This window comes from Cydia amplana, chromosome 4 (assembly GCF_948474715.1).
Source record: "Cydia amplana chromosome 4, ilCydAmpl1.1, whole genome shotgun sequence".
Lineage (NCBI taxonomy): Eukaryota > Metazoa > Arthropoda > Insecta > Lepidoptera > Tortricidae > Cydia > Cydia amplana.
In genome coordinates, this window is record NC_086072.1 from 15801687 (window position 1) to 15821847 (window position 20161).

The window sequence follows — 20161 nt, forward strand, 5'->3', positions numbered from 1 at the left end:
ATAACGTTATATAATTTGTGGTTACAGTCTCTTTCTTTAATAAAAGAACACCGTCGATGGCCAAAGTACTCAAAATAGGCTTTTTTAACATCTCACGGACTTAATATGTCATTTTGTAGACGAGCTAGATATTTGGTTATTCAGAATAATATTATAAGAATAAGCCTTATTCTTATAATATTTGAGACGACTGCTTGGTTATATGAATAAGCGAAACTGTATTGTTTACTGTTATGTATTTGGTATATTTGCGGTACGCGTTCAGTCGGCAGCCTAAGTTGGTACTTGGTACGCAATATAACATGCTCAAAATTAATAGCACAAGTCTTATGCTTTTATCATCAACGTTGTGCAAACCTTAAATAGCTAGTTTGTTTGTACTTTTCTGTCACTTTGACATTTGTGTTTGTTAGAAAGAGACAACGAAGTATCTACTTAAAACTAATAGTGTTGCGAACGGCGGCTATATTAATAGAGGCTGGTTAAGTTTTTTGAATAAGAAGGTTCTTTTGACATTCTAGTTACGTATATATTTCGAGCATTTTGTGTTGCTACTTTTGTTGCTGACTGTACATTTTAAGAGGCAATGTAAACTTTTTTGATTTTGTGCAAAACTAAAAATGATTCGACATATGAAATTATTATTATTAATTTAGGTTATGCTTAAATTATCTTTATTTCTCAAATGAACTGTGAACGAGGCTGTCTAAGGTGCTAAAAAGATTTGGGCCATTACTATTTGTTTATTATGATTAATTAACGCATATATTATACTAAAGATCATTCGCTAAACTCCTGTAAACATAAACCGTGGAATAAGCCCTAAAAATATATTTTGAGCAATAATTTGAACTAGCGTCTGGTATAAGAAAATTAGGAAATAAATTGCTAAACTATGTTAAACATACGGTAAAAATAATTTGTTGAAATGCTTAATGTGTATTTTTAGTAAATAGCGCAACGATATAGCTTAATTATGACTATAAACGGATTGAATACATGAAATAGTCGAAAGAAAAACACAAAAAAAAACAGTTCAGCGGCAGTAGCACGGTCGCATTTTTATCGCCTGTCACCATGCCTGTCACGTTCTAACAAGTATATGCATTGACATATATCTCAGGACTGGCCTTACGTGCACTATAAATGGTACTAGTTCAGCGGTGTTTCTCACGAATTCGAGCCAATCGTGTAGTCTAACGCAACTAGTTTCGACCAATCGCGCGGCCGCGCGCGCGTAATGCGAACTCATCAACCAATTGCGTTGCAGCGTTTTCACACCGCTGTACTAGCCCCATTCATGCTCCATCCATTCTTATTGCCCGTAAGGCTAGTCCTGAGATATATATATACATATATGTCAATGAGTATATGTAAGTGCAAAAATTACGGTGACGTAGTGACATGCGATAAAAATAAAACCACGCTGCGCCCGCTGATTCAAGTTGTTAAAGCGTATGCTGTCCAGTAACCCAGAGTTTATATTCAGTCCCATGTAAGGACTTCTATCTTTTATATTGAAAAATAATTCAGTAATGTATTAGTCGATGTTTTCTAATGAATGTTACTGCGTGCTTCAGGGTGTTTGAACCTAGGTAATGTGAACTAATGGAACAACTACAAATTGACAGAAAGAAAGGTTTCTTTTGGTTTTAGTTACAACACGTGATTTTGACAAGGTCCTACGGTGGCCTAGTGTCGCATTAGTTGACTGTACCTACCGAACTTAGGAGTAATAAACGAATTAATATACTTATGTGATTATAAACTTGTTTTGTTACATTGATGTTAGATTGTTAGCACCTATATTATATATTCTACCTACTGTATTTATATTTATTTTATAGTAACCAAAATATAGGACTATATTAAATTGTTCATGATTTTGTAAAGAATGGCCGAATATTATTTATGGATTCCACTTCGTATAGTCATACTCGTTGGTAAAGGAAAAAATCTCGTACCTATCGTACATTCGTTGAAACGCACCCTGTTGAAATAAATCTGCATGGAACTCCAATTTTCTTATGTAAGTAAGAAGTAAGTGAGTATTCCATCTTTTAAAATAAGTAAACGAAAGTTTTCTTGGCATAAGATGGATGGATGGAATGGATGGAAGGTATTGAGTTTGCCGCAAATAACGCTAAATATACCTATTGACCCGAGAGCCCTACAAATTTAGTGCAATAAAGTTGAATAAACAATTATACGAGAATACATTACTATCAACATTGATTGTTTTTACTAGTAGGTATTTACGGATCATAATTACAAGATTCATAATGTTATAATATAATCCTCTTAGGCGTTGACCCCCTAGCCTTGGATAACCTAAACCTCTGAACATGAAATTAAATCTTAACGTGAAATTTAACTCGATGCTCTCAAATCTTAAAGAAAAACCTTGTATTATCTTTGAATAAAAAGTGATCAACAATTTATCAACAAATATGTTTCATCTAGTAAGGACGTGATCTATGCACTCACACGTTAACGGACACTTTGTTTATACTCTAACCTACCTACACGTAACGCTAACGCTAATCCGTCCTCAACCTGACAGTCCAATAGAATTGCAGCTCATTTATCGTCCGGCGTGACAATATTAAATCCGTTCGGTGCGGCCAGCTGCACGGTCGCTTAACAAAAAAACGCGCTCCCGGAATTTTACGAATAGCTTATCAAGAGATAAAAGTTATGATTATAGATTAGTGGGTCAGACATTAAAAATTAAAGTGATTATAATTGTTGGGATACAAGTGAATAGACATGATTCTCTTCGATCTCTTATTATCAGCCGGTTTAGCTACGGCGGCATTGGTCTCATATTTGTTATTATTTAGGAAAGCACCAGCAAGAAAAGGACCCTACAGATCACCAGGTCAGTCTATAAAACTATATGAGTTTATCAAGTTATTTTTTCAGATGTCTTGGTTTTCTACTAATGTAGGTAGGTAAGTTAAACCTTTGCGCAATTTTCACGACTCTCATATAAAGTGTTCTACTCAAACAGTAACCTATGATTTATAAATAAATAAAGGAAGTCATAAAAATAAACAAAGTTAAGTAGATAGGTATGTACCTACTGTTTTTAAAGTAGGTATTCTAAGTTTTAAACTCTAAACTAAATTGCCTTGAGAATTTCTTATGTCTGTAAAAAATTGGCACTGACCCGTTTAATATTTTATCTAATGAATTATTGCTAGGCAAAACATTATCTTTAATCGCTTTCAGATAATACTTTATATAATATAATAATTCTTTAAATCACCGTATAATGCTCTCCCACAAGGCAACTCCTACAATACTAAAATAAGAATAAAAAAAAACCAGGGACAAACAAATACCTACTTACCTAATTTTGATTCAAATACGAAACCTCTTTTGCTAAATAAACGGTAAAATAGTAGCTAAAAGCGGAGCTCCACTAGGTATTATATCATACCTACAAAGTTTTACCTACATACTTATGTACCTATATACCATCTTTATTACCTAAAATGACGAAATAAAACCATTCTAGTGAAGTTAGTGTCGATCCACTGCTAGACGTATTTAATAATTTGTGCTGCACAGGATGGAATTACCACCTAAAGCTGGTCTGCGCACGGTGGGCTGTCAGACGATGGAAATCCCGAAGAAAGGCCACATCTCTAACAGAAGACGCGCCACTTCTCACGCACACGGCCGAGGGGCTGGACAGCATCAGCATTAAAGCGACTTCACCACAGGGACCCACCGTGTTACTTGGAATACGCAAGTTGTCTGGAAAAAGGCCGTTAGCAGAAACCACTCTCCACGTGAAGCTAGCGGACGGGAGCGCTTACAAATTACTACGTAAGTCGACCTTGATACTATGTCACGGATAAATTAATGCGCGATCTTCCATATCTAAAACCTTGACTTTTATAAACTGAACGTAACTACAGTCAAAACAATCATGCATGTCACATATATTACATCACAGATTTATCGCTTGTTTTTCCTTGTTTGTTAGTGGGTACAGTCACCAGCAGAAGTTGCTAAGCGGGACAGGCGTTCAAAATGATCTTGACGCGACTTTATTGTTAAGAGAATAAGAGCGTGTCAAGGTAATTTTGAACACCTCGCCCGCTTAGCAACTTCTGCTGCTGACTGTACTTAGTTGCACTTCTTAACGGCAATACAAATATTTGACAAGAATAAGATCTTGAATTCGGTAAAAAAACAGTGATGTTGTAAGGAGGTCCTAAGTAGGAATAATATCTTGTAGGAATCCTATTATTTACATCATATGTATATGATCTAGAAATTCTAGAATTTAAGAACGTCTAAATTAAGGGCAACTAGACAAGTCATCGGTAAAGTATTTCAATAACAACTCATTGTTGAATGTTGAGACAACAGTAGAAGGTACGCAACGTTAATCACCTTTCGTTATTCGTCTCTTAGGTTAATATTTTCTGCATTGCTTTTACAAATCAGGTTTAAATGGTTGTCAGTTTTTCGTGTCGTTTTGTTAGTTACCACCTAGACCTAAAATAATTATAGCTTCGTACTCCGCAGATAAAACTGCGCATTTGTTACGTGACATCACGTTCGTATGGCCATATTGAGTTGACGATCAACTGGGCTAGACCTAAACGAACAGCTACCAGTTGGCATCGGGAGTAGGAGGAATGAAATAAACACCTAATTTATTTGAAAACGCCGGACAGAAGTGTGAATTTCGACAGTTATAAATTACCTAGACATTTATTTGTAGGAACACGGGAATAAATGGGTCCTATCGCTATATTAAACATTCTATCTTTGGATGTTAAGGTAGGATTTTAATAAGGTTGTTTTCAATGGGATTTCATTAGATACTTAATAAAATTAATGAAGTCTAGTGATTTCTAGATACTAAAGTATCTAGAGTACGTATACTAAAGTATCTAGAAATAGAAGTAGTAAGGAGGTTATTCAATGTCGATGGGCCCTAGCAGTTGCAAAATAAATCGCAGATTTAGCCAAGCGATACATAACGTTTTGTACTGCAATATCAGTCGAAAGTGTCAGGTATCTACAACATTGTTTTCGGTATAATGTCGAGGTCAGTCGCAGTCAGAGACAAGGGAAAAGCATAATTCTCTTTGGTCGCAGTCAAGGTTTAGTAGTAGTCGGAATAATCGTACGGGAAATTGCAGCATTCATTGATTAGACTAAAGGTCAATTTTATCTACTATCGAAAGGTGTTCGAGGAGTATCTTAAAAGAGAATTTCACATTAAATGCAAATAAAGAATTTACTTTAGGTACTTTAATAACTGACAATAGATACCTGCTACTACTATTCCTTGATAATAATTAACAAAGCTGTGCAGCCACCAACAGGTTATGGTTATTAGACGCTTTTTATATCATTCACGACTACGACAACGACGTAATTTAATGCGGCAGACTGTAACCGGTCAATACCTATGTATACATATTATAACTACGTAGTATTTGCTAGAATCGTTATTACAAATCGCACCCGATTTACCCAAATAAATTATTTATTTGGGTAACCAATTAATACCCTATTCGCCCATGGCGGTGGTGTGGCATGGGCCGTCGTTAGCCGTGTGTACTGGGGCCTTAAGACAAATTCATGCTTCCAAATTGATACTTGCTGAAGCTGGCGCTGTACGGCTCCCATTGGCGGCTCGGTTGTCAAAAGTTGATGTTTAACAATCCAGTGACCATCTAACATATAACGCAGTAAAGCGCCATCTATTTCAGCTGCCAAACTAGGGTGGACAATTTTTTTTAGTTTACATCTCTTACTAACTACTGTAATAACTATTTGCTGCTATTTTAATTGAATTAGAATTGTTTATATACATTCTCATTTTTCTTGTATTGTGTTGTAATACCAACCAAGCAGACAAATTGTAAATAATAGAATTACTGTTACTATAGATCACCCAGACACAGCAGTAGGAGCGTGGGAGGCCGCCGAGGGAACGTGGCACTCCGGAGGCCTCAAGATACAAGAGCTAGAGAGGCACACGCGCATGAGGATCATCTACAACGGCCTCGTCACCAAAGTTGGGGACAACACTACACATCACGCTAAGTTCAATGCCCTGTAAGTGTAATGTTTATAAATATTTCGTTCAAATTCGCTGAGGTTCACCCGCTATCCTGACGCTCACCAATCTGGGGGTACGGTAGTGCCCCCGCCAAGTCGAGCGCGAAGCAAACACTGCCGTACCATCCTTTACTGGAACCATTTCGCCGCATTTTCAGGCCCCTATTTGAGAACCTCTGGATAAGACCAGGACGCAGAAATTTTCGTCATCCAGTAAGCTATAATCACATACTTAAAATCCAAAATTTCAAGTCTGTAGGTCATTTAGTTCCGAAGTTAAGCGAAAGCAAAGTTTCGCATTTATGACACTCATTCATTCACTCATGATCATCAGAATAGAATTAGTACTTCCCATAAACTCAGAGAGCTGAAATTTGGTACATAGTTAGAGTTTAATGGTCACATAAAGGGTAAACCTAAAAATATTGCAATATCAGTCACGTTTTAAAGATCTAAGAACTGCATAAGTAAGTTTGTAATCCCATATAAATATATGATATTACAAAGTTACTGTTGCAGTTCCTACAAATAGTAGGTAAAGTAAAGGTACACTACGATGTACGATGTGAGTATGAATGAAGATATGTTTAGTTATGATATGTGTATACATAGTATGGGTATGAGCACCCGAAAAGAAGGACTGCCTACAAAAAGAGATGAGATCCCATCAAAAACATTACATGTAAAAAAAGGTGCAAGTCTCGCAACGCTTTTACTACAAAAAAGTTTTGAGATTGTTTGGTTATGTTCAATTAGAATTATTTTTAATAGGTGACGATGATCCTTTTGTCATTATGCAGCCGTGCGATGGCCAAGTCATTATACGTATTACAAATTAAAGATATCTTATTGATACGGTTTTAACACCCCCTGGCACTGATTAAAATAACCGACTTGGTTTCACATTACATCTCAAAACTTTTTTGTAGTAAAAGCGTTGCGAGACTTGCACCTTTTTACATGTAATGTTTTTGATGGGACATACCATTACAGATGTAGTGCATAATTGTTTTCCTTCGTATTTTCTCGGAAATGTTCGTATTAGTCATGCTACTTCCATCAACCTCAGATTTTGTACCGAGACTGCATGACTTAAATAGCGAGACACGTTCGTACGTTTCCGTAAAAATACGTAGGAAAATAATTATGCACTATATCTGTACCATAGTGGGAACTGGAACTCCGTAATGGAACAAAATATGTAACAGTTTTTTGTTTTATATAAAAAAAAATCGATAGCACTTTGCGATGCTTGTAAATTGACAGGTATTGTGAAAATTTCATACAAACACTCGATCCAATAGTCTGGATCTACTGGTGGTCTCTCGTCCCTTTTAGAGTGTGTTTTAAAATACTTACATAGTTATTAGGGTAAAGTTGTTATTTAACGAAACCTGAGTAAGCGAAAGATTCAAAATTGAACCACGAGTGTAGCGAGTGGTTCGTAAACTATAATATAACAAAAGACATCAACGCATCTTTTTCCCAATAGGTCTGCACTTCGTTTCTACGGGACGTAGATTTTCAGTAGGTGTGTTTTATTATTTCCGTCAATCCGTAGACAAACAGCTTTTCAAAAACTAGCGTCATTTAGCAACCTTCATCGAGGCATAATAACGTCGCTATACTTACTCAACCTCATATCTGCAACAATCATTTGATGGAAATGTCGCTTTTCTTTCATTCGGAATACGGGTGTTTTTGTCATCAAATGAGTGTTGCAGATATGAGGTTGAGTAAGTATAGCGGCGATAAGGTACTCGACTTGAAAAGTTATGTCACGGTTGTATACAATACTAAAAGTAAGGACGCTAAGCACGAAGAATTTCGTACATTAACCTGCCATTTCCTATTTCTATCGCAAGCGCATAATTATATTGCAGTATTGCTGTCCCGCTCGCACAGTGGCATTGACTGCCGGCATTACGGCGCAATATAATTACGCGCGTGCGATAGAGATAGGAACACTCACTATGTTGTTGTACTACTTTATTTTCACTGTTATTTTTGTGTAATTATGTGTATTGTCTGTGTGTTTACGAATAAAAAACTATTCTATTTTATAAAACGGGTCAATGTACGTTATTCTTGGTGCTTAGCGTCCTTACTGTACTATTGTTTCATTTGTTACAGTTGGGTAGCGGCGTCGCATCCGGTGCGGTATCCCGAAGACTGGAGCAACGAGCTAGCGGCTGAAGCGCTCGCGCTCGAGCCCTGGCGGGATGGGGACTGGCCCAATATTTTGTGAGTGATGGTATTTAAAATAACCGTACTACCTACAGGGCAGTAACGGAGTTTAATTGTTGATTTATTTAGGGTTCAAGCTAATTTGGTTGTCGAAATTGTCGATACTAACGGTATGACATGTTCAATGTAAACCCTTTTAGGCTCAACAATTTAAGTCCGTGACCGTACTTACTTGTAATACCAGATTTCGTCAGTCACGAGAAAAATTAGTGAACTTTAATTACATCCCAAAGTCAAATAGAACTTGGCACCCTTATAGATCTCTCAATTCTTATGCTGGCGAAGTCAACAACGAGGCATATTCTTATTGAACTTGGATCTCATTTCACAATTATGTTTTTCATGGTTTATTTGAACACAAACCGATCAGTAGGCACTTCAACTTAAATTTTTATTATCTGAAGGTCGAACTGCAGGTGTTTGGACCCTTATCTTATTTATTCACACAATCGGCGTGTAATTCGTCTAGATAATCGAATACCGAAGTTTATCGTATAATCAACGATATCGTTGTGTAGTTCCATAATAAGAATGCAATTATTTGTATTCATTCAGACCCCCGGGAATAGGCTACATGACTAATTTTTTTTTATGGTATTAATCGATCGGGTTTGTTTTTAGGATCAAATGTCTATATGGGACCCATTGCATTAAAGTAACACAAAAGTCAGAAATTGTAGTCAAAGACCGACAGTCGCACTTCACTCGCGAAACGCCCTATACAAAACGGCCAGAGGCCGTGACGTCATCGCCCATCTTGTAGTATGGACAAAACAAGAAAATTGCGTTTTTGTCGGTGAAATATTGCGTTTATGTATATAGTTGCTATACAATATTTTTTTGGATGAAATGTAAGGAATCGAATGGTACCCTTACTTTTATCGTTTTTGGAAGTTAAAAAAAAACTTAAATTTTGCAACTTTCAGGTCCTGTATTTTTGTAATTTTTCAATATTTTATTTTAATATCCACATTATTGTGATAAATTGCTCGTTTGCTATCTATTTTTTACTAGATTTTGTTATAAAATTCAACATGTGTCATCATCCCTATTGAGCCAATATAAACTTTACTTCAATGAGTGAGGGCCAAAGTGGTCAAAAATAACGTAACACGCCTTCGTTACCGTATGGAGTTATTCCGATATATTTGGTCACTTTGATCAGCTGAATGTATGAAGGTTACACCTTACCTAAGCGTTCAATATATGTTTCCATAATTTAGACTTGATTTAGCGTGGAATGGGTTCTCTCTATGTATAGTCGTCCCTCATAACCGAGGATCGTGTGTTTCATTTTTTTTTTCATTTCATTTATTCACTTCAATCAATCAGCACTTACAGATAAACCTTACGTGCTAATTGGCATTAGTGTATGTATATCTAATCTTCGAGATGTTGATTATAAATAAAAATACTCCCGAAATCATTATCGTAGCCTGGTGGCCTTATATTCGTGCACTTATTTTCTGCTCTGTCAATAAGGATATAATCCTAACAAAGCGATTTGCATGCCTAAATAGATAATCGCTTGTCATTATGTTGCCAAATTATTGGGTAAAGTAAACAATATTTTACGATTGCACATATTACGCACATGATGTGTTTGAGGAAGCAGAGTATGTTGATAAATCCTTAGGAATTAGGTTAAGTACCTACGATGTGCCACTTATATAAGGTACCTGTTGAGTGTTTTATCAGATTGATGTGTAAATATCATCACTGATATTATATCATAGCATAAGGACAATAACTGTTAGGTAGGTATTTATTATATCGGGCCCTTAAGGAATTTTCGAGGCGCAACATTAGACGTCATATCTCTGAGGCAACTTCCTCAGTATTACTATCGAGTATCGAGCAATATATCTATAATAAAATGAGGTTAGCCGCAAATTTCGTCTAGTGTCGGACCAAAACTGACTCGGCGCAGATTTCGCAGTGATGGTGGAACAGCCGCCAAAAACATCAAAATATGAATTATTTGTGGCACTTTAAAGTATGGACTTTATCAGTTTAAAGAGTTTAAAGTCTGTCTGTACAGAGTTAACTTAGACGAACTCTCCTTGTTTAATAAACAGAGTTGGGCTTTTGTACGATAAAGACTGTATGCGGCTCAAGTTTTTTTCCTTTAAATCCGAGGTTTTTTTCACGAGAGACCGTAGTCGGGTTGAAGTTTTTTTCGCGTTTTACTTGTTTATGTCACTAACAAGTAACAACACTCGTCGCCGAACGTACACAGCCACGACAAGTATTAAACAACCAGGCGGCCTAGCCAAGGTGTATCGAATCGCTTTGGGTCTCTATCACTCTTCCATATAAGTGTGACAGTGGCATGCGTTTCGTTCGCTACGTATATAGTGTTAGCGATTGTCACGTTGTCTTGGGGCCTGTCACATAACAACCAGAATATTTGTTCAGGGATAGATGGGAAGACGGCAGCTGGTTGCAATGGGGCGTGGTGCAGGGCCGGTTCCAAGTCTTCGACCAGGACGTGGCGACTACGAGCGAGTTCTTGCAGGTAACGAGAAAGTTCCTGGGATACTTAAGCCTTTCGCTAAAGGTATACACTGACGATTTAATACCTAATGGCATAGAGAAATATAATAAGACAAGAGTGCTCACTCCATACATCAGTTCAGACTATTAATTTCAGTGTCTACATCTAGCATCGAGCAGCGGAACTATCAGTACTGCTACTTGACAATAGATGTAGCACCGACCGGAAAGTCTTATCTCAACAGCATAAGACTTTCCGGCCGGTGCTACATCTATTGTCAAGTAGCAGTACTCATAGTTCCGCTACTCGATGCTAGATGCTAATAGTCTTTTTGGTACTAAAACTGATGTATGGAGTGAGCACTCTATGTATTTTTTTCTCTATGCTAATGGTAGCAAGGAGTCGGTGGATGACATTGGAGAGTGGTCCGCTATTTTATCTATCATTGTGTGAACCTTGTGACATTAGGCGTATTTTAAAGCATATTCTGACGATCTGCAGGTTCGTGGGGTGAAGGAGCGTAGCTTGGCACCGCACGGCTACCAAGGTCTCAGGAGAACGGTGGACATAATGGTAGCGGCTAAAGATGGTACCGCCGTACAGCTAAAAGCGGTGGCTTACAAGAACGTTTTGACGCAGTCAGTTAATCGTTTATTTTTCTCAATTGGGAAGAGGTTTTCTCGATGCTTAATTTTAAGCGTCGCAAAACTGAATATGAAATATAAATATTGGTTTAATAATCTCAATAATCATAGGGTATTAGATAGGTAGTTAAAACAATCCTGTGTCTTCTTTTCTGTGAAGAAAATACCTAAAGTCTATTTTTTTATTCGGTAGACTAAAATGACATTTCATAGTATGAAATGACATTTTATGTTCATACTATGAACTGTCATTTCAGTCTACCGAATAAAAAAATAGACTTTAATAATCAGAACTTCAAATTAGTTATTTTTAGTAATAATATCTGGGAGACCGAGCTTTGCTCGGAAAACCGAGCTAGAACGACTTTTCGCCCCCGAAGACCCCCATATAGCAAATTTCATCGAAATCGTTAGAGCCGTTTCCGAGATCCTCAAAATATATATACCTACATATAAATAAATAAATAAATATACAAGAATTGCTCGTTTAAAGGTATAAGATATAAATAAATAAATAAATATACAAGTACTTATTGCTCGTTTAAAGGTATTAGATAAGCTTCCTTTCATATTCTGCCTTTCTAGTTTGATGGATTTTATTAAATCGATCAAAAAATCATGATAAAAGACAAAGTTAGTAAATGTTATTTACAGGTGCTATTCTGGGTGTGTCCGATTCCCGGACTTCCAAGTGGAAAGTATCACGGGCACCGATTTCGTCATGTCAGATTTTTGCGAACTACCGGTCAGCGTTCCGAAGAGTTACACGATCAACGTTAGCAGTAAGTTCATTTGTTCGAGATGTTTTAAATACAAACTGTTATACTATGTAGGTACCTATAAAATGATGTACCTACCGCTGGAAACTATAAGTCTATAACTATAAGTTTGATTGTTAATAGTCAAACTTTTTTTATCACCGTGATCGACGATTACATAGCGATTTAGCGATCTTCAATGCAATAATCGGCAGAAGCAGCTAAGCGGGACAGGTGTTCAAAATTATGTAAACTAACCATCATTGTTAACCTTTTGGACGCCAATGACCGATACATACGCACCGCAGGTCCAACGCCAAACACGGATTAATCGGTCATAGACCACAGAGCAACATAGACCTAGGTGCATATGCATAAAGTTCAATTTCAGTTTTGACACTTCGGCGACGTGGCGTCTGAGTGACAGCTTTTGTGTTTGACACGGCGTCGAAAAGGTTAAGGGAGTACAAACCGGAATAGGTACTATACTAATTAGATAAAGATGAATTGCCCAGTGCTGAATTGGATAGCAACGAATGAACAAGAGAAACGTTAGAAATAAGCAAGCAACTTCGACTTTAATGAACCAGCGACTCACAAAATTTTTTTTTAGCAAAGAACAGGGACCTAAAAGTAGTGGTACGGATCAACTCTGAAGGCGGGCAGTTGTTCAGCGGTGTGCCGTATCAGCAGGAAATAGTGTACCGTACGCTAGTGGTGGAAATCAATGGGGAACACGGCACGGGGATTCTGGAGATGGGCTACCAACCGACAGGTGAGGAGCGAGGCCTTCTAAAGTTACTATTTCTTATAAAGAGCCAACAGGAGTGGTAATTTCTCCATACAAACGTACTCGACTGTTTCCTCCGTGGGCTTTGAAGCTAGAGCAATGATTTTTTTCGACACAGATTAATATTGTCAATATCTGTGTCGGACCGTTTTGCTTTTTTTGATATTTTTGTTTTTTAAGGCGCTAGAGCTCTTCAAAAATGGCCATAATGGCCTAATTGACTATGCCGCAATGAGAGGCGTGGTATTTAAAACTGATATTAATTAGCCAAAAAAGCAAAACTGTCCGACACAGATAATTTCATAATCATTTAGATTTCCAAATTTGATTACGATTGGTTAAGTTTTGGAGGAGGAAACAGTCGAATACGAAACCTCGATTTTTTAGATTTTTACGCATTTTTGTCCTTATCGCACTAGTTTTAGGAGCCGCTTCCGTTAGCGAGACGGGTAGGTATATTTTCCTAAAATATTTAAATCTCAGCTCCTGTTTCGTCTTAATAATATTCTGTTTAAGTAATGTCTTCATTTATAAAATAATAATGTGTGTTGTAGTAGAAATAATGTGTTGACATGTAAAATAGGTACTTCTATTTTATCAATAAAAGTTTGATTGATTGAAACACGTGATAAACATCGGTTCTTTGCATTACCTACATTTATTATGTACCTATTAATTATGTATGTACCGACAAGAAGAAATGGTTTGTTGCCAACATAGATAACACACTCGACAGTGTTGCTGCACCTCCTACTTACGATTGTTTATAAAACAGACCTTAATGACATTCGATGTAGACGAAACGGTCCACCGTCAGTTAAATAGATTAAAATTTTTCGTGTTTCAAAATTATTTTAATCCACTGTTTTTTTTTAGCCTAGATAGTGCAAGTGTTATTTTAAACGTCAAACTTCTATATGAGCGTTTTCCAAAAAAAAAGTACATTTCATTCATGTCTTCAAAATATTGACTTCTTGGGCTCATTTTACTCAGAATCATTTGTACATTCACGCCTCATACATGAAAAACTGTGTCCCAAGATTTCCTTTCCAGATCGTCACATTTTTGTATGAATAATTTTTTTTATTTGTATGAACGTGACGCACTGGAAATATATTTGTTCATACAACATTTTGGGACACATTTTTTCATGTATGAGGCGTGAATGTACAAATGATTCTGAGTAAAATGAATGAAATATACATTTTTTTGGATAACGCTCATATATGAACTTATCACGTTCAAACTGTCTGGGCTATTAAAATCGCTACCAATTTAAAATGTAACTTTATTAATATATGGGTTATTTCAGACATAAGAGAACCAGCTGTTCGGCTCGCTCCGGCGCGCGCCCTCAGATGGCTCGCAGCGAGCGAGGTCGGGCCGGTGTCGTACTGCGCGCCCTTCGAGTCTAAAGTGGCTGCCTGCCCTGAGTATGTGGGCGGCAAGGGCGCCTCGCTAGCGCTGTTGGTGTCCATGCAGGAAGAAGAGGTGATTCATGATGAAATGGTTTCTTGAATGGTTCCACCACAGACAAGACATCCTCTAGACTGAGCATAGTAACGCTACCCCCTCTGCCACTTATACGGTAGTTTTACTCCATCTTCGAGTCAATCCCGTGTCGTGATTGGTCCGTGTCTTTGAACGGACCAATCACGGCACGGGATTCGCTTACCTCGTTCCCCCGCACCCCCGTATTTTTGGCAGCATCGGTTTCATGAAATAATTGCTCTAAACTCAGTCTAGAGGATTCCTAGTCTATGGGTTCCACATATAACGTAAAGGTTTAATTTTGGATACTGTCCCAATAGTTGCTACCTTTAATATAATTCCATTGCAATCTTCTTCTACTTTGTAGAAAATTATGACATGAATTAATAATTTCTTGAGGAAGAAAAAAATCTAATTAATGTCTATCCTCGATAGATTTCTAACTCCTTGTAGGAATAGTCATTGCACGTCTAAAAATATCGATACGAACAAAGTCTCAAAAATATGTAGGTACATATACACGACCTTTTTGCCCATATATTAAGGTGTATACATATTTTTGGCACTTTGTCGTCCGTATCTATGTTTTCAGACGTTACCGTATTTATTAGATACTACGGTTTGGTTGAACAAAGATCAAAGTTCGAGTTATTTTCAGGGTTACAAAGTTCCACCAGGGTATTGCCTGACCACTAAAGCACTAGAGAAGCATCTAGAAATGAACCCGAAATTGAAAGAAGCTATTCTAGAAATTGAAAAGGCTGGCGGTGATTACGAAGAGGCACACTTCAAACAAACATGTACTAGGTAAATAAAAGACTTGGAGGATATAATCAAACGGAGACGCCATGTCTGTAATTTTCTGTACAAAACAGTCTGCCGATTTTTGCGGGGGAGGGGAACGTCAAATGTATGCGTAACGTAAAAATAGCCATGTCAGATAAACGTCAGTCCATACATTGTGTATGACCGTTGGCCGCCTATTTTCGACAGAGGGGAAAGCCTGTTAATGGCTACTCCGTTTAGTTGTATCCTCCAAGATAAAAGATGAGCCCACAGCGGCGTAAGTACAATCCTATATTAGGTATATGGACGTTAAATATCATGGCTCCACTTGCCTATGTGGCTTGCATGTAGAGAGTGTCAAACATCTATTCTGCCCTCCTAAGATAAAAAGCGGTATTTTCATATAGTTTTCTTTGAAAATACGGCCTTTTACCTTAGGAGGGCAGTATTATTGACAAAAAATACATGAAATTCATACAATGTAACTGCAATAATTGTAAACTCTTACAGGGCAGCAGAATTAATAACTGAAACTGAAATAACGGGAGACATTAAAGAGGAAATTCTGAAGGAGTTAAATAACTTAAAGGAGAAAGCTTTGAAAGCAGGCTTGGGGCCAGAACTCCGGTTCGCAGTGCGGTCTTCAGCCGTGGGCGAGGACAGCGAGGCGCTGTCCGCGGCCGGCCAGAACGAGACCGTGCTCGGCTGCACCGAGGGGGGGGTGCTGCGGGGGGTGCAGACGTGCTGGGGGTCTATGTTCGCGTTCACTAGCGCGTACTACCGCAGGTATTACACACTAGTGATGGGTAGGACATCAATTTAAAATGAGTTTGTATGAGTACCTCATTTTCTAAAATGAGGTGTTACAATGTCTTACTTCAAATGAGGTGAGGTACTAGCATATTTTCAGCGTCGACTATTCCATTAATTCCAACGGCGATAAAAATATTTAATGTATATACATATTTATGTATTCATAACTTCCTTTATAAATAAATAAATAGTAACATTTAATTGGAGTGCAATTCTGGAGGTTAAGAATAGAACTTTTAGGAGAAAGATAATTTTAGAATCAAGTAGAATGAATAGAGGAGTGAAGTAAGACATTTTTGCGGTACGAAGTACTGCGACAAATTAACAAAATGAGTGGTACAAATGAGGTGCCTCACGAGTGAGCGACTCGTGAGAGTCAGAATGGCGGGTGTATGTAAATAAAATTAAACAAAAAGCATACCATATTTTAGTACCTAATTTGTACTATTTGGTACCTCATATAAAAAAATTAGTACCTCACGGTATTTAAAGTTATCAGCAAAAAACGTTACACCCGCCAACCTGACAGTCAGAATGGCGGGTGTATTTTATTATGCTATGATCCCGCGATTATTGATAAATTCTATAAAAGCCAAATTTTAGTACCTTTTTAGTACTTTCATATTCAATTATAAATTGAGCCATTTTATTTGTGGTTTCCGAGTTATACTCATTTTACACTTTGCATTGCTATTAAAAAAATTCAGGCGCTTTAATTTTTCACCGTATCGATATCGTTTTTAAGAAAAAACGCTACGCTACAACTATTTTTATTACGCCAGGATTTAGTACCTTTCATGATTAATCTGTTACCCTTTCACGGTTAATCTGTTAGGTTCAATTAACTATGAAAATTACGTCTTACAAATGGCCAGGCGCCATGTCAAAGGATTCTTCCTAAGAAATTCCGCTCTTCATTGTGGCCTCATCTGTAGTGCGAACGATTTTAGTTTAGCTGACCGATTTTAGTTAACTAAAATACTCGCCACTCGACTAATATAGTCCGAACTAGGCTATAGTGATTTTTTTTTTCAAAAAACTGTTTAAGGCATAGTATGTAGGTACATGTACAGGCATAGGCTATCAGACTTTGGAACGTTCTCCCACTCTCTATCAGGTAAGCGCAGACCAAATTCACATTCAAGCGTACCTATGCTACGCAAGCATTTCCTTGACAAACTTTCTTCTTCGTCAACTTAATGATTCACACTAGCTAGGTATACAGGTTGGCCAAAAAATAAGTGCATTTCCGTTGCCAGGGAGGTATATTAAGTATAGATATTAGATTAATAACCTATCGGTGATTGACTGTTTTATATCGACTACTTTTTCAAATGTCGTTATTTTATCTAAATAAAAACGTGCAAGCCGTGTTTGTGCAAGATTTTCGTAATGTACCATTATAAATTTCATTACTGAACCCTATTAGCGCCTTTTGTGTCTTTAATTTTCCTTTAGAGCGGATGGAAATAAGTAAATCTAAATAACGAAACTTAAAACCGAAATCAGGATCAAAATGGATGGAAATATATTTCTTATGCTCTGATAGAATGTTGTTCTAAAAGGTGTTGATGATACGTTTCTGCACTACGTACTACGTAGAGCATGTTACGTTAAGTTGCAAATAAGACTATGTTAAAATTTTAACGATAAGCAATTGAAATTTGAGTTTAAATGGATTTGTTATACAATTTTCATTCTGATATTTAACTCCCCATTCCATAAATAACGATACTTTTGCCTAAATTGTGAGGTAATTGTAATAAGTACCCTCAAGATTTAATATATAATTTTATACTTAGTCATGTTTTAATAAAACACGTATTTTACTTTCCTCGTATTCGAAATGAAAAGTAGAGTGTTTAACTCGAGTGAAAGGCATCATATCAGCACTCACTGCGTTCGAGCACCAAACTACCTCGGCAGAAATGAGTGCCTTTCATCCCTTGGTTAACAATCTACTAGTAACACACCTTTGTTTTTATCATGAAATGGTGTTAAAAAAATACCGCTAAACATGTGCATCCTTAAAAAAGTTCAACAATAATTATTATTTTAAGTCGAGTGTGAAAATTATAATTTCTTGTAAAGATTAATAGAGTCTGTGCGGAAAGAGAAGAGTCGTGAAATGTATGGGCTGCCTTGAAAATAAAAATGAAAAAAATATTTATACTCGTATAAATATGCCTTACATTCCACGACTCTTCTGCACACACTCTATCGACTGGTCATATGATCAATATGATTATCATAATCCTGACTTACCATAATCATAATTGCATATAAAAGTGCCAAAACGCCGAGCATGACGTGCATGCCTATTTCTGTAAATTTAATTAATGTATAATACTTAGTGAACAAAAGCCACTAATAATTACAGCATTCGTTTATTTAATTTGATTTCAAATTGTTTAAGTATTTTCCTCGCGTTGGTGTGGAAAGAAATTGTGTTTCATTTGGTAGCAAAGTTTTTTTAAGCCTCATGCGTTGTAGTTGAAACCCTCGCTACTTTCAAGATTCCTGTACTTTAGAACCACGCGCTACGCTCATGGTTCTATTTTTGAAACTTTCACTTACTCGTGTATCAATATTAGCACGAGGATATTAAACAACAACTTTGCCCCTTGTAAAACAATTGCACATTAATGTGCCCAATAATAGGGCAGACATTAACGAAATAGAAATTGCTCAGGACGGATAGTTAGTGTATTATTATAAATATTATTATTTTTGTATCTCCTTGGATATCACGGGCCTATAATCCCGGTTTATTGATAGGCTTGCGTGGGGACGCAGATCCAACACGTAGAGGCCCCTTGGAGAGCTTTTATGTCATGTAGAACGCCTGCTGGAACCCGTTCACAGGTGCAACAATAGACAGAGGCATTGGGACTATTGTAGAAAAAGAGAACAGTATACCGATCTATGGATTGAAGTTTGGGTGGACTATGAGACTGGGTTATTACAAAGACGTACGGACACCTGCCATAACAATGTGTTCACAAGTTATCGAGGCAGGTGGGGACTTGCCGCGCACTAGATGGGCCTATTATTTTTATTATTATAAGCCTATACAATTACAGTGTCCCACTGCTGGGCAAAGGCCTCCCCCCCTCGATCTCCACTCTTCTTATTTGATTAATCACCATGTACCTACTTAAGAGTAGGTATTATGTACACAATTACATGCACAACGAAGAGCGGAATTTCTTCTTAGGAAGAATCCTTTGACATGGCGCCTGGCCATTTGTAAGACGTAATTTTCATAGTTAATTGAACCTAACAGATTACCCGTGAAAGGGTAACAGATTAATCATGAAAGGTACTAAATCCTGGCGTAATAAAAATAGTTGTAGCGTAGCGTTTTTTCTTAAAAACGATATCAATACGGTGAAAAATTAAAGCGCCTGAATTTTTTTAATAGCAATGCAAAATGTAAAATGAGTATAACTCGGAAACCACAAATAAAATGGCTCAATTTATAATTGAATATGAAAGTACTAAAAAGGTACTAAAATTTGGCTTTTATAGAATTTATCAATAATCGCGGGATCATAGCGTAATAAAATACACCCGCCATTCTGACTGTCAGGTTGGCGGGTGTAACGTTTTTTGCTGATAACTTTAAATACCGTGAGGTACTAATTTTTGTATATGAGGTACCAAATAGTACAAATTAGGTACTAAAATATGGTATGCTTTTTGTTTATTTTTGTTTACATACACCCGCCATCCTGACTCTCACAGCGACTCGATACTATTACACACACACCATTCATACCGAATTTCTGTTTTGGAATTCCTGTTTTAAGAGCGAACAGGAGCTAAGATTTAAATATTTTAGGTAAATATACCCGTCTCGCTAACGGAAGCGGCTCCTAAAACTAGTGCGATAAGGACAAGGCGAAAAATCCTGCGTAAAAATCTCAAAAATCGAGGTTTCGTACTCGACTGTTTCCTCCTCCAAAACTTAACCAATCGTAACCAAATTTGGAAATTTAAATGATAATGACATTATCTGTGTCGGACCGTTTTGCTT

General features: G+C 37.0%; 1 protein-coding gene across 1 annotated transcript in view; it reads left to right on the top strand.

The window, feature by feature from the left end:
- Positions 1–2684: 2684 nt before the first annotated feature.
- LOC134647301 (putative phosphoenolpyruvate synthase) overlaps positions 2685–20161 on the top strand; it is a 34187-nt gene continuing 16710 nt past the window's right edge. The window contains exons 1-11 of the mRNA XM_063501589.1: positions 2685–2881; positions 3577–3837; positions 5925–6093; positions 8230–8340; positions 10762–10861; positions 11342–11478; positions 12139–12266; positions 12856–13017; positions 14345–14523; positions 15182–15330; positions 15820–16095. Of these exons, the coding sequence (XP_063357659.1) occupies positions 2770–2881; positions 3577–3837; positions 5925–6093; positions 8230–8340; positions 10762–10861; positions 11342–11478; positions 12139–12266; positions 12856–13017; positions 14345–14523; positions 15182–15330; positions 15820–16095 (1784 nt within the window). The 5' untranslated portion in view covers positions 2685–2769. The remainder of the gene's footprint in view (positions 2882–3576; positions 3838–5924; positions 6094–8229; positions 8341–10761; positions 10862–11341; positions 11479–12138; positions 12267–12855; positions 13018–14344; positions 14524–15181; positions 15331–15819; positions 16096–20161) is intronic.